Genomic DNA, 12,539 nt, shown 5'->3' with positions numbered 1-12,539 from the left:
ACAAAGTAAGATTTCATATCATTTCACTTTTCAATGGCCGTGATAAGGAATGAAGGGGGAGGTGTTTTTTCCCTCCTGTAGGCTAATCCCTTGGAGACTGTGGAGACTCCATCTATTCCACTGATATTGTTCATTCCACATAAAGCACAGAGATAGGGACCGATATTGGACCACCTTGATAATCAAAGTGCCCCCATTGTTCCCTTTCTGGCAACTACCATCTTTCTATTTAGTGAGTCATTAGCCCATCATTACCAAATGTTCTAGGCTAAATGCATGTCGATTCTAAGTGAAGTTTTTCCACATCTCCCTCTGCCTTCTCTTATCAGACTGCTTTTCATGAATACTGTGACCTTCAATCCCTCAGCCCCTTCGTTCACTCCTAGACTGTCACCCCTACATTAGCCACATTCTCTTCCCTATTTTTCCCTTGGTAAATCAGTTCCTTCTGAATCTCCTACCTATATCATATTTCCAGTTGTGCCCTCATAAGCCCTAGCCTTGGATCCCTCCCTCTGGAGGTGGAGAAAAGCACAAAATTTGTACCAACTAGATTTGTTACATAACCTCAACTGGGCCTTCACTGCTGCTAGGCAATCCTATACACATTCCAGATTAACCCATTATCCCACTTAACCACAGTGTCTTCCAAACCTTGTAATCTCTTCTCAAACCTCCCTCCTCCTAATAGCTTTCCCTAGCCCTACCCTCTCAACTGAGAACCTTGCCTTATATTTCATTGAAAAAATTGAGGTGATTCACCAAGAGTTCCCTCTTCTTTCCTCATCTATCACTTTGATGCCTTTTGCATCATATCTTCTTTCACCCCTGTCCCACATGAAGTGACCCCTCTCCTAGCCAAAGCAAACCCCTCTATCTGCACAAATCATCCTATCCCATTCTATGCCCTCCAAAAATGTGCCCCTTCCATCATCCCTATTCTCTCATTTATCGTAAATCTCTCCCTTTTACTGCTTCCATACTGCCTATTAATATACACATTCTCTCCCATCCTTGATAAAACCCTTGCTTTATCTTTCCATCCCTGCTAACTATTGTATATCCTGCCTTTTGTGGCTAAATTCCAGTCTATACAAGGTAACAGTTAATTGAAGCAGGGATACCATGCATCTCAGGAAAAAAACAAAAACAAAAAACAAAAAAACCCAAACCTCTTCCCAACTCTCTTAGCTCAGATATTAACCATACAAAAGTGTAGGCAGCTTCCAGATTTTGTTTATAATCGAAGGACACACATGATACAATGGGAGTGGTAACAGAAAAGAGCACTGGCCACTTTGCCTGGATATGGGGGAAGATCTCCGTCTCTCCTGTCTTCCTCCCATAAATGTACTGGAATTAGGATGGACAGCATGAAAGTTATCATCTAATCATTTTACTTTGGAGGGGTCATCTTTCTACCCTGATATGTTATAGTATATGTTTACAGGAATTCTGATTACCACTGCCCAACAATAGCAGCCTGTGAATCTCAGGCAGGGGGGGGCCAGGCACCAAGAGATCATGCATCTTTTGATCCTACTCACCACACTTCCTCCTTCGTATCCTATGCACAAGAAGAAATAGCCGCTTCTCTGTCCCACTAGTCTCAGAAAGGCAAGTTCAAAAACATCACCAAACCTATGAGCTGTGGGATAGTGTCTTATTCATCAGTCATTTTGGGATCTGGCATTTTTTACAGCAGGCAGTGTTCTCTAAGTAGCAGCCCAGGAGCGAAGTACTACAATCCTACCAAAAGATTCTTGGGGGGTAGCTAGGTGGTGCAGTGGCTAGAGCACCGGCCCTGGAGTCAGACAGACCTGAGTTCAAATCCAGCCTCAGACACTTGACACTTACTGGTTGTGACCCTGGGCAAGTCACTTAACCCCAATTGCCTCACTTTAAAAAAAGATTCTTGGATAAATGTAATCACAGAAGTAATCGTCCTGGTTATTGTCAAACAAGGCATGAAACAAAATATATGTCCATGAAAGTTATTTACAAATGTCACAGACAAGGTCCAAATAGAAATGGAATTCTCTATAGATGGTAAAGTTCTTTTTGAAGATGATTGTACTGATTGCATAAAGCATATTGCAGAGCCTTTAAAATTTTTTTCATTATTTTATTTTTCCCCAATACCATGTAAAAACAATTTTTAAGATTCATTTAAAATTTTTTTGAGTTCCAAATTCTCCCTCCCCCATCCATTGAGAAGGCAAGCAATTTGACATAGGTTATACATGTAGTAGAGCCTTCTTAATGAAATCTGATTACTCTAAAAAGATCAGCTGAACAATCCACAAACTAAGTGGATGAAAATGCTCCTTATCTGGAGGCAGTATGATGTAGCAGTGTTTGATTTGGAGTCAGAAATCCTAGGTTTAAATACTGGCTATGCCTGTATGACTGGGAAATCACATAATTTCTCTTGGCTTCAGTTTACTCATCTGTATTATGAGGAGGGTTGGTGTCTAAGATACCTTAACAGTGCTGAATTTGTGTATGAAGTTGGATGGCCAATCTACTGAGTTAGTTCATTAGTACATATCAGTACAGATACTACAAATGGGCAGTTAATTGAACCAGGAAAAAGTGAGTGGGCTGAATTGCTTTTGGCAAATTGTACCATGCTTTAAATGATCCCAAGTTGCTTCTTATCGTAGAGACCTACCTTTCAAAACCTTTATCATCTTTCACTTTTATTACTTCATTTCCAAATATGTCATTCCCTTTTCCCCTGTCCAGCGAATTATTCATCAAAACTAGCACATCAATCAAATCTGATGATGTTCCAAATCTAATCTCCCACCTCTATGAAGAAGAGAGGGAGGTACATTTTCTTGTTTTTTTTCTGGGATCAAGCTTGATATACACAGCATTCCATTTCATTGTGTGTAAAGTGGGTCTTTTGAATTTACATTATTATATGTATTGTTTTTCTGGTTCTGCTTACTGCGCTTGAATCAGTTGATACAAAAGGACCATCTTTTTAGCGCAATGCTTGTGAATCTTGGACCACTATTTCTGAAGAGTCAAAATGACCTAAAGGGCAATGGAAAAATGCAAGTAGGCTGGAACTTATTTTCAATGACTTACATGCCAGAAATAGTAAAAGGAATATTATATAGGAAATGTATGAGTGGATAAGGAGATAGGCCATTTAAGGCAGGGTGAGGTATGTATGTATACTGCTAGAGTTACTGATACTGTTTTCAAGTATTTAAATTTTGTGATTTAGTTTTCATACCAGGTGTGTCCATCTTATATTTAAAGGAATGTACTAGAGTCACACAAGATATATAGACATGGTTAGGTTTTATTCTGTATAGCTGAAAGCACCCACAGCTTCACAGAAGTACCATAGCAGTACCAACACAGCATTATCATTTTGACTATTCTTTGGTTTTTTTAAGTTTTCCTTTAAAACATTTTTTAAAAAACTTACCCCATTTTAACATTCTAAAGGTTACATTTCCCGGTGTAAAAGACATTTTATAATGGAGTTCAATGGGAAAACTGAATTCCTTTAACAAAAATTCACAGAAAAATTCTAGTGTTTCCTAATGCCCCTTACCCACAGGCACGATCACTAGAGAGGAAGGCTCTCTCCAGAAATTTGTCCCCCAACTAAAGTCTTCATCAGTATTTCTATACTAGCCTCAGTCCCTCCTCTCCTGAATTTATGCCACTTACTATCTGTGATACCTTGGGCAAAATATTCAATTTCTCTGGGCCTCAGTTTTCTCACCTCTCATAAAAAAAAATGTACTAGATGACTTCAAAGGTACCTTCCAGCTCCAAATCAATGATCCTAATGGATAACCAGTATGTTATTTAGAAAGGAAAAAAGAAAAAGATACATTCCACAAAGGCTAAATATCTATAATCTAGGATAGGATTACCCCTGCAGCTCTAAAACTGTCTTCCCATTCTTGCTTTTCCCTCAATTCAAAGGCTGTTATCCTCTGTTATTTTCCAATGTTGAATTAAAAAAAAAAGGCAGAAGTCATTCTCACAGTTCCATTGGGGAGCAAGGGACTTCCTCCTAAAATGTAAAAACCTATCAATCGGGGCAGCTAGGTGGCGCAGTGGATAGAGCACCAGCCCTAGATTCAGGAGTACCTGAGTTCAAATCCAGCCTCAGACGCTTAATACCCTGGGCAAGTCACTTAACCCCAAATGCCTCACTTAAAAAAAAACCAAAACCTATCAATCAATTGGTATTTATTAGGTTACTCCTCAGGAATAGGCACTAAGAATGAATGAAACAATCCTCATACACAACTTTACCTTCTTTCCTAATGAGTCCTCTCCAACTAGTCTAGTTCTGTTGGTGTGGACTTCTAAGGACCTCACTGTCTTCTCACTCATCTACACTCCTAGTGGCAGGTTCTCTGGTCCTGATACCAGCTCCCCCCAGAGAATGATCTTTGCTAAAGGTATGACAACTAAGTAAGTTTGAAAACCCGATTTGTGCTTCTTATTTGTCATTTAACAAGTTGTTGCTTGTTTATTTAATTTTCCCACAGGTGGCAGATTTCATTTATCCGCATTATTCATTTATTGTTTTCTCACATCATGACAGATTTGGAGCTGGAAAAAAATTTAGATCATATAATTCAATCCCCTCATTCTACATAAGGAAACTGAAGCTACGAAGTTGTAACTGAAGGTAATCCAAAGACATAAATTAAATCCATTGCCCTTTCCACTAGTACATACATCTTGGTTTTAAATCTCCATCTTCCCTAACTCTTAGTACAGTGCCTTGTACATACTGGGCATTATGTATGTATATATACACATATATGTGTTTTCAAGTCATCCATTTTAGATTTTATTTCCCATAAAAGTCTTAATATCTTTCTGGACTTAGTCTTCCCTTTCTCTGATCTTGTGTCCAAAATCCCCCTTCTCTGAGCCTCCAACATACACATTCCTTTTCTGATTTTGTTTTCCTCTCTTTGTATCCCACCTATAAAAGTTACCCTGTTGAGTTCTTGATTCTCTTCTTTCTCTTTCCTCCAGCCCCAGAGGAGAGTCTCCACCTAGTGGCCAAAGACAAGCAAGGTTGCCTCTGAAGTTCAATGTAAAGGAGATTGAACCATATTTTGTTTTGTTTTTTTGGGGGGGAAGGTGGTGGTGACAGTGGCAAAGAAACATATAAGAAGAAATTAGAAGATAAATTGGAAAAGAGGATCCATGCATCGATTACCCAGTCTTACCTCCATTTCTCCAATTCATACAAGATTCATTCATTAAAAAGTATTTATTTAGCAAGTATTCTGAGATCCCCTCTTTCTAGAAAAATTAAGCTAGTGTTTCATTAAAAGGTACTGAGGGGTAGCTAGGTGGTGCAGTGGCTAGAGCACCGGCCCTGCAGTCAGGAGGACCTGAGTTCAAATCCGGCCTCAGACACTTGACACCTACTAGCTGTGTGACCCTGGGCAAGTCACTTAACCCCCATTGCCCCACAAAAAAAACAAACAAAAGGTACTGAAACTATCCTCTAGTTTTGATTGATTCAGGGTACTAAGGCTTAAGGCAGCTGGGTGGCAAAGCAGATAGAGCTCTGAACTTGGAATCAGGAAGACTCATCTTCAAATATAGCCTCACACACTTATTAGCTGTATGACCCTGAGCAAGTCACTTAACCCTGTTTGCCTCAGTTTCCTTATCTGTAAAATGAGCTGGAAATGGAAATGAGAAGGAAATGGCAAACCATACCAGTATCTTTGCCAAGAAAACCCCCAATGGGCTCACAAAGAGTTAGCAACTACTGAACAACAAGAACTATTCCTGGTGAGTTGGGTACAAAATAGCTAGGACTCTTAAGAGGTTGGAGCTCCCCCCTCAGTTGTCTGACCAAAGGCTAGCAGGATAAACAGATACAGAAAGGCTATGCTCAGCTGAATTAATGCTATAGCCTGATCATCCCTTCACTGCTTTAGTCATTTTCCTACGATGGCTAAACAAATCCCCTTTTGTATTTTTTTTTTTTAGTGAGGCAATTGAATTGGGGTTAAGTGACTTGCCCAGGGTCACACAGCTAGTAAGTGTTAAGTGTCTGAGGCTGGATTTGAACTCAGGTCCTCCTGAATCCAGGGCCAGTGCTCTATCCACTGTGCCATCTAGCTGCCCCTCCCTTTTGTTAACTTTTAAATGGATTTCATGAGTGTTTCATTTGTACAAATTTTGGACCTAAACTATAAGGGGAGCACCTGCTTAGGCCACAGTACTTATTGTGTGTTCAGAACTGTTAGGTGGTATGGGGGTAGGTGGGATACAAAACGATAAACAATCTAGTCCAATCTAGTCTGTATCCTTGAGGATCCTACAAGTTTATTTAAGTGCATTATATATATATATATATATATATATATATATATATATATATATAAACATGTAAGGACTATAGTATTCAATGAAGTGATGGAATGCATAGTATATATGCTAAGCTGAGAATAGATTCTATAATATAGTTGAGTATCAGAAAGATTGCTGAGGATGATAGACATCTTTTACTCTGCCCTCCCCCTGAAAAAAATGTTTAAAATTCCTGTCTGGCTCTCTTCATGCTTCTGCAGCAACCAACTCCTGCCTGTATCATGCATATGGAGAGAAGATACTAACATCTGACTCTGGGAGGAGTCCACTCTATTTCACTTTACTCTGAAGCTCCTTGGGGTCAACTAGATACCCTCCACTCTTGGTTTTTAGGGGATAATTCCACATGGGATGAGTCCTCTTTGGGAGGATTTTTCTGTACATGTTAGAACTACCCTGTAAAGTTTCCCATGGGAAAGACAGCATGTAGTGAGCTTGGTTCTCTTATTACCTTTCCCACATCCTTCTAAATCAAATCTTCCTTCTCGTTTACTCTAACCATTAGCACATTCCTTTTTTTGTTTTAGTGAGGTAATTGGAGTTAAGTGACTTGTCCAGGGTCACACAGCTAGTAGGTGTCAAGTGTCTGAGGCCAGATTTGAACTCAGGTACTCCTGACTCCAGGGCCGGTGCTCTGAGCCACCTAGCTGCCCCCATTCCCATTCTTAAACACATTCTTCAGTACTTTTCTCTCCCAGTAGCATGTTCCCTAGTCTCTAGGCCCCTCTTTCATATTTCTCCACTAATGATGAAATCTCCAATATTCGTTCACCCCTTCTCCAAAGTAAGAACAATACCTACTTCACCATGTCCTTGGAGGAAAACCTCCATGAAAAGGGAAGTAGAAAGTTGCACGCTGGTTTCTCCAGTGATTGCTGGGTTTGTTTCCTTTCCATATCCACTGCTTAACCTTTCCCTTCTACAGCTCCTATTGGCTTCTAATCAGTTTTTCTAATCTTTTTCCTAACAGTGACTCCAAGTGAGATGGGGTGGTTGACTGTACTCCAGACCTAGCCCCAGAATGCATCCAAGACTGCTCAAAAGCCCAGTTTCACTGTATGAGACAGAACACAGGATTTGATGGAGTGGTAGAATGAATGGAATAAGGCTTCTGCATGACATTTAGCTGAACTGAGCACACACCCATTCTTACTAGATAATGTCAGACATGTGGCTTTTCTTACACTCAGTAGAATTTAAGCTGCTAATCGATGTTTCATTTTTGTCACTGTGACCCAGTGTTCAGCACCGGAACTTTCAAAAAGTAGGTGCTTAAGAAATGTTTGTTGATTTCCCAGTTTCAAGTGCTTCAAGTACTCCCCCCAATCCCATGGTGATTTGTTTTCCCACTTTAATCCTAGAGAAGAGGTGGGCCAGTAATGGGCACAGATGATGAAATTCTTATTGTATGCTAAGTCTTCCTCACTGCCTCCATGCTTCATTTTAAGTCAAGACTCTTTTACCCTAATGCTTGTGAAGTACCTCTTCACAGAAAAGAAAAAAGAAGACCCCAGCTCTTCCTGTATTCTCACCTTATTAATGAAGCTGCTTGGCTGAAATTAATCTTATTTTGTCTGGTCCTGACAAAAAAAAATCCTAATATCTTCAGTGTGCTATATAAAATGGGGGCTAAGAAAAGGACTCCTGAGTTCCCAAGGGATATAGGGCCTTGGTGGAAAGCAGAGGCTAAGAGTTGAGTTCAAGAGTGGGATGAAGAACTAGATTTAGGCTTCCCCCTTTTCCCCAGGGCACAGAGACTGAGCCATACACCCTGTTCTCTCTCTAGTCTACATATTATATGTGTATCTCCTTATAGTTCAGTGAGGTCATCATTGAAGTACAGTAACAAGGCAGGTGTATACATCTCTGGGTCCATATTAAGTCGTTCAAACTCTTGATCCTCATCCGCAATCCCATTTTGCTCCAGGGTCTTGTCCATGTCAAGGTTGACACCATTAAATTTCCAAGTGTAGCTGGCAGCATGAGCATTGTAAGGGAGATATCGGTGAAGGATTTCCCACATTGACTCCAGTGCCCCCACCTAGATGAAGGATCAGAGTTCTGGAAGGATTCCTTAAAGGCAAACCCACAGCTAAGGAAAAGAAAAAGCTGAGGCTAGAATTCTTACCCTGCAACGGATTCAGAGAACTGGGGGTCCTAGAATGCAACACAGTCCCTAAGAGACACATTCCAGAACATAGAAACCTAACAGCCTTACCTTCACAATTCCAGCCTCTCTAGCAACGAACTAATTTGGTAAACTATAAAACTCAAAATGTATCATTCCCCATTCCCAGAATTAAAGGGTCCTGTTCTAAAAGATTACTATATAGTAACTGAAGACAAACTTTCTTGTAGTCTACGGCATGATCACAACTCCCAGCATGCAAATGGAACCAGCTCTCAACATTCTATTGCCTGAATTTGAGAAAATTTAGGTAAGGTACCCTGCCCAAATTCCCTAACCTTGGAGGATATGCAAGGGGGAAAACTGCAACCCTCCACAGTTCCTTGAGCAAAAGAGCTCCCAGAGGACAACCGGCAGTCAGCCAGCCTAGGGTCTGGTGGGAGGATTCGAGTTCTCCTTCCTATTGGGGGTGGGGGCTCTCTGCCCTTCCCCCGCCCCAACCCTTCCCCCCACCACCCCCACTTCTCACCTCCAGCTTGTGTTCCTGAGAAGTGAGCGTGTTGATGATTCGAATGAGCCGGGTCTTGGAGGAGAGCAGTCCCACCTCATACTGGGTCTGCTTCCACCACGGCTGGCCAAAGTCATTGGCCCAGTCGGAACGGGGCAGCTGCGGAGGGATGTGCACGAAGCGCCCCCTGGGGGTGTAATACTTCAGGCAGCCGGTCAGCGGGTCTATGTGCGTTCGGATCTTCGGGGAAGGAAACGCACGGATCAACTTCCCCTACCCCGTGTTCGGGAGATTCGAAATCTCTCCCCACGACCCCACCCTCTCCTGTCAGGGGACCTCGGAACTCACATCTCCGGTACTGGGGTCAAACCAATGGCTGATGTCTTGTCCTGCCGCCTCCAGAATGGGTTTCATCAATACGCTCCCTACGGGGGGGGGGGGGTGGAGGGATAGTAGCCCGATATCGAATCCTTCCCCCCCCCCCCGACAACACCCCCCCCCCACCTCTTCACGCCTCACCTTTGTGTTCCTTGGCCAGCGAGGTGAGGTTGTACACAGAGCCCAGGTAGGTTACCCAAAGATCGTCGGCCGTGTTATGCCTGGCCACTTCGGCCATATTGAAATAGCGCCGCCGAAAATACCGCATGTTCGGGCCGGCCACAAGCCCTCGGGTCGGCTTTTCAAAGATTTCATCATCTTCCACATCTAGCATCGCTCCCCGCTCCCTTGTTGGAATCGGAAAACGACCTCTAACACCCTCCTCGTAGGTGTACCCTCGGTTCTTCCACTATCTACCTTACCCCACACCCGCTTTCTCCTTTTTCTCTGCTCCTCCTATGGGGGAGGGGGAACGCGGTTTCCTGCTGACATGGGAACCATTGTCCTTTGAGGGCCACCGTCCACGGGAGTGGCAGGTCAGAGTAAAAGAAAGAGACCTCTTTGCCTTTCCGGGAAGGGTCGGGGGATGGGAAATGTTGCTTTGCGGCCGCACAGCTTCACGGAAACCGTAGTCCGGCTCCCTAACCGAAAAGACGGAGCTCCTGATTAATGGGGATCGGAAGCAGGGAACACGAAATGAGCGGGACATATAAACATGCTATTTGCCACACCATGTCCGCAGTAAACGGTGGATTTTGGGACTAAGTACAAATCTGGAATAGAGCAACAGGAGGTGAGACTATTCTTGAGCATCTTGAGATAGGTTGACAGGTCAAGATTAGTGGTTTTCTCGCGATACGTTGGGAGACTAAAGAGGACGGGCCAAGATTCTTACGCTCGACTTTTTAAGCGAGCTACAGATACTAGAAGGCAGGCGGAGCTCTAGAGAAACGAGAAGTTGCCAAGGAGATGGGAGCACTCGAGCCATTGGTTTGGGTGGTATCGCGAGAAAAAACAGGGCGTGGAGCCTAAGCCCTCCTAAAGACACGCCCCTCCCCCGCCCCTTCGTTTGCTCTAGTTCCCGCGAGATTTCCGTGCTCGCATTAAGTGCTTCTGGAGAAGGCGAGGAGGGGCCCCAGAGGAGGAGCCGCTGCCGGAATCCGATGGCAGGAGCTGGGGCGACCGTACTGCTGCGAGAGGAGAACGGCTGCTGCAGCCGACGGCAGAGCAGCTCCAGCGCTGGGGTCAGCAGCGGGGCAACCGGAATCGGGAGAGGGGGCAAAGCGACGGGAGGACAGGCGTAGGGAGGCGGATAGGGCAAAAACTACAATCTCCCGGCAGTCCTTGGGACAGCTTTTCCTCATTCCAGCGCTCTTGGGCTGTGGGGACTCCTGGGAGATGTAGTTCCGCTAGATCCTCCGGCTAGCTGAACGCTATGTCCTCCCTCCCCCCGGGCTACAGGACTCTGACGGAGAGCGCGAAGACTCGGCGGTGGCGGCTCGTGCGCGCAGGCGCTTGGAGGGCCTGCTCAACAAGAACATGCGCATTCGCATGACAGACGGGCGGACCCTGGTGGGCTGCTTCCTGTGCACGGATCGCGACTGCAATGTCATCCTGGGCTCCGCGCAAGAGTTCCTCAAGCCCACGGGTCAGATCGCGTGCGCGTGCCCGTGCCCCCGTGCCTGGGTTTCTCCTAGACATTCTCTAAGGGTGCCCCTGGTATAACCATTCCCCTCGCCTACCTGCTTGAACCCGAGCTCTTCCTTTCTAGAAGAGCGGCTGAAGCAGCCTAGGTCCAGGGGGCAGCATCCTGGTTTGAGAGCCCTGAGATCTGGGTTCTAGCCTTGTCACTCGTAGACTGACTTGAGGAAAGAAATCACTTTTCTAAGCTCTAGTTGGCCTGTCTCCAGAAATGGAGATAATTCTTGCACTACCCATTTTTGCCAGGTTGTAAGAAAAGTGCTTGGTGAACTCTAGAGAAATGTTGGCAGTGACTAGTATATGTGGTAGCTTTTAACTACATTTTGCAGAGAAGATAGGTGATGCTTAAGGTCACACCAAGTTTGTGGTAGTCAGGGCTAAAAACTGAGTCTCCTGATTGCCAAGCCTTAGGGCACTGTCCATGACTAAAAGGCCCTGACTGATTCAGAAGGCACCAACTATATGGCTTTGCACGTTTCCTGACACTCCCCTCACGATCCCCACCCCCCTTTCTCTTTCAGATTCCTTCTCAGCTGGGGAGCCCCGTGTCCTGGGCCTGGCCATGGTTCCTGGGCACCACATCGTTTCTGTTGAAGTACAAAGGGAGAGTCTGACCTGCCCTCCTTACCTGTGACTCCTGGCCCTCAGCACCCACGAGGGAAGGCAGACTGGGAAGCTTTGATTTTCTGTCTTACCTTCATCTTCCCTCATTCATCTTCTGATTAAAGCCTGTGATCTATTGACCTTGTACTGCTTGGGTGGGGAGGGTGGCTGGGAGGTCAACAACTACCTGACCTTGATTTTGGGCCTTGGAGAAGGAAAAACCAACTTCTAGATTTTAAGGGCCCAGAGAGAGATGCTCATTACAAAGAATATACTGTTCACTGAAACCAAAACAATGACATAAGCCTCTTCCCACCTCCTTCCCTTTCCCCACAAGAGGAATTGGCTGGGAAGAAAGAATAGAAAATGTACTATTTATTATATATTCCTGACTTCTGCTACTAGTTTGCTATTGGACCATGGACAAGCTACAGCTTTTCTGGGCATTAGTTTCTTCTGCAGTAAATTGATGGAATTAACAACCTTGACTTTATTTTGGGCTTGAGCACCTAGGAGATATGGCTATACCAAGCCTCTTAAGAGAGAAGGGGAATGAAAATCTCTACTCTTCATTCATTACAGGACCCCTAAGTGAAGTTGGTCTCTTCACTCACTGACTCCAGGTTGTCTCAGCAGGAAAAGGGTGGGGTAACGGGGAAGGATGTAGTAGTAAAGGATCCTTGGAAGGGAAATTTCAGGCAGTATGGTTGCCAAAAAGCCTGGTTGTGGAAGTCAGTTTGTTTAGAATAAAACCCAGGAACACATACCTGCCTTCTGTTGCTGCTCTGTTCCATTCTCCCTTGTGCACTCACACACATGCCCCAAGGCCTT

The 12,539-nt window shown here is 44.2% G+C and overlaps 2 protein-coding genes and 1 long non-coding RNA gene across 5 annotated transcripts in view; 2 read left to right on the top strand and 1 right to left on the bottom strand.

The window, feature by feature from the left end:
• Positions 1-5,273, top strand: part of LOC122753647 — a 28,768-nt gene extending 23,495 nt beyond the window's left edge. Inside the window, exons 3-4 of the long non-coding RNA XR_006356297.1 lie at positions 4,589-4,675; positions 5,032-5,273. This is a non-coding gene — a long non-coding RNA (uncharacterized LOC122753647). The remainder of the gene's footprint in view (positions 1-4,588; positions 4,676-5,031) is intronic.
• A 397-nt stretch (positions 5,274-5,670) lies between these two features.
• On the bottom strand, positions 5,671-9,855 carry LOC122753643 (cytochrome b5 domain-containing protein 1). Of its 2 annotated transcripts, none has more exons than XM_044001192.1 (4): positions 9,546-9,855; positions 9,375-9,451; positions 9,048-9,266; positions 5,671-8,431 (listed from the first exon to the last, which is right to left on the bottom strand). In XM_044001192.1, the coding sequence occupies exons 1-4, from the start codon at positions 9,736-9,738 to the stop codon at positions 8,201-8,203; spliced, it is 720 nt and encodes a 239-aa protein (XP_043857127.1). In that variant the 5' UTR covers positions 9,739-9,855; the 3' UTR covers positions 5,671-8,200. The 2 variants fall into 2 exon arrangements, with proteins under 2 accessions (XP_043857127.1, XP_043857128.1); XM_044001193.1 differs by having other exon boundaries at positions 8,293-8,482.
• NAA38 (N-alpha-acetyltransferase 38, NatC auxiliary subunit) lies at positions 9,250-12,472 on the top strand. 2 transcript variants are annotated; one of them, XM_044001195.1, is made up of 4 exons: positions 9,250-9,381; positions 10,483-10,648; positions 10,866-11,052; positions 11,627-12,472. In XM_044001195.1, the coding sequence occupies exons 2-4, from the start codon at positions 10,568-10,570 to the stop codon at positions 11,737-11,739; spliced, it is 381 nt and encodes a 126-aa protein (XP_043857130.1). In that variant the 5' UTR covers positions 9,250-9,381; positions 10,483-10,567; the 3' UTR covers positions 11,740-12,472. The 2 variants fall into 2 exon arrangements, with proteins under 2 accessions (XP_043857130.1, XP_043857129.1); XM_044001194.1 differs by lacking the exon at positions 9,250-9,381 and adding an exon at positions 9,963-10,197.
• Positions 12,473-12,539: the final 67 nt, after the last annotated feature.

Source organism: Dromiciops gliroides, chromosome 4 (assembly GCF_019393635.1).
Source record: "Dromiciops gliroides isolate mDroGli1 chromosome 4, mDroGli1.pri, whole genome shotgun sequence".
In the NCBI taxonomy this organism is placed as follows: Eukaryota; Metazoa; Chordata; class Mammalia; order Microbiotheria; family Microbiotheriidae; genus Dromiciops; species Dromiciops gliroides.
Note: the sequence above shows the minus strand (reverse complement) of the source record. Positions and strands in the feature narration are given on the sequence as shown.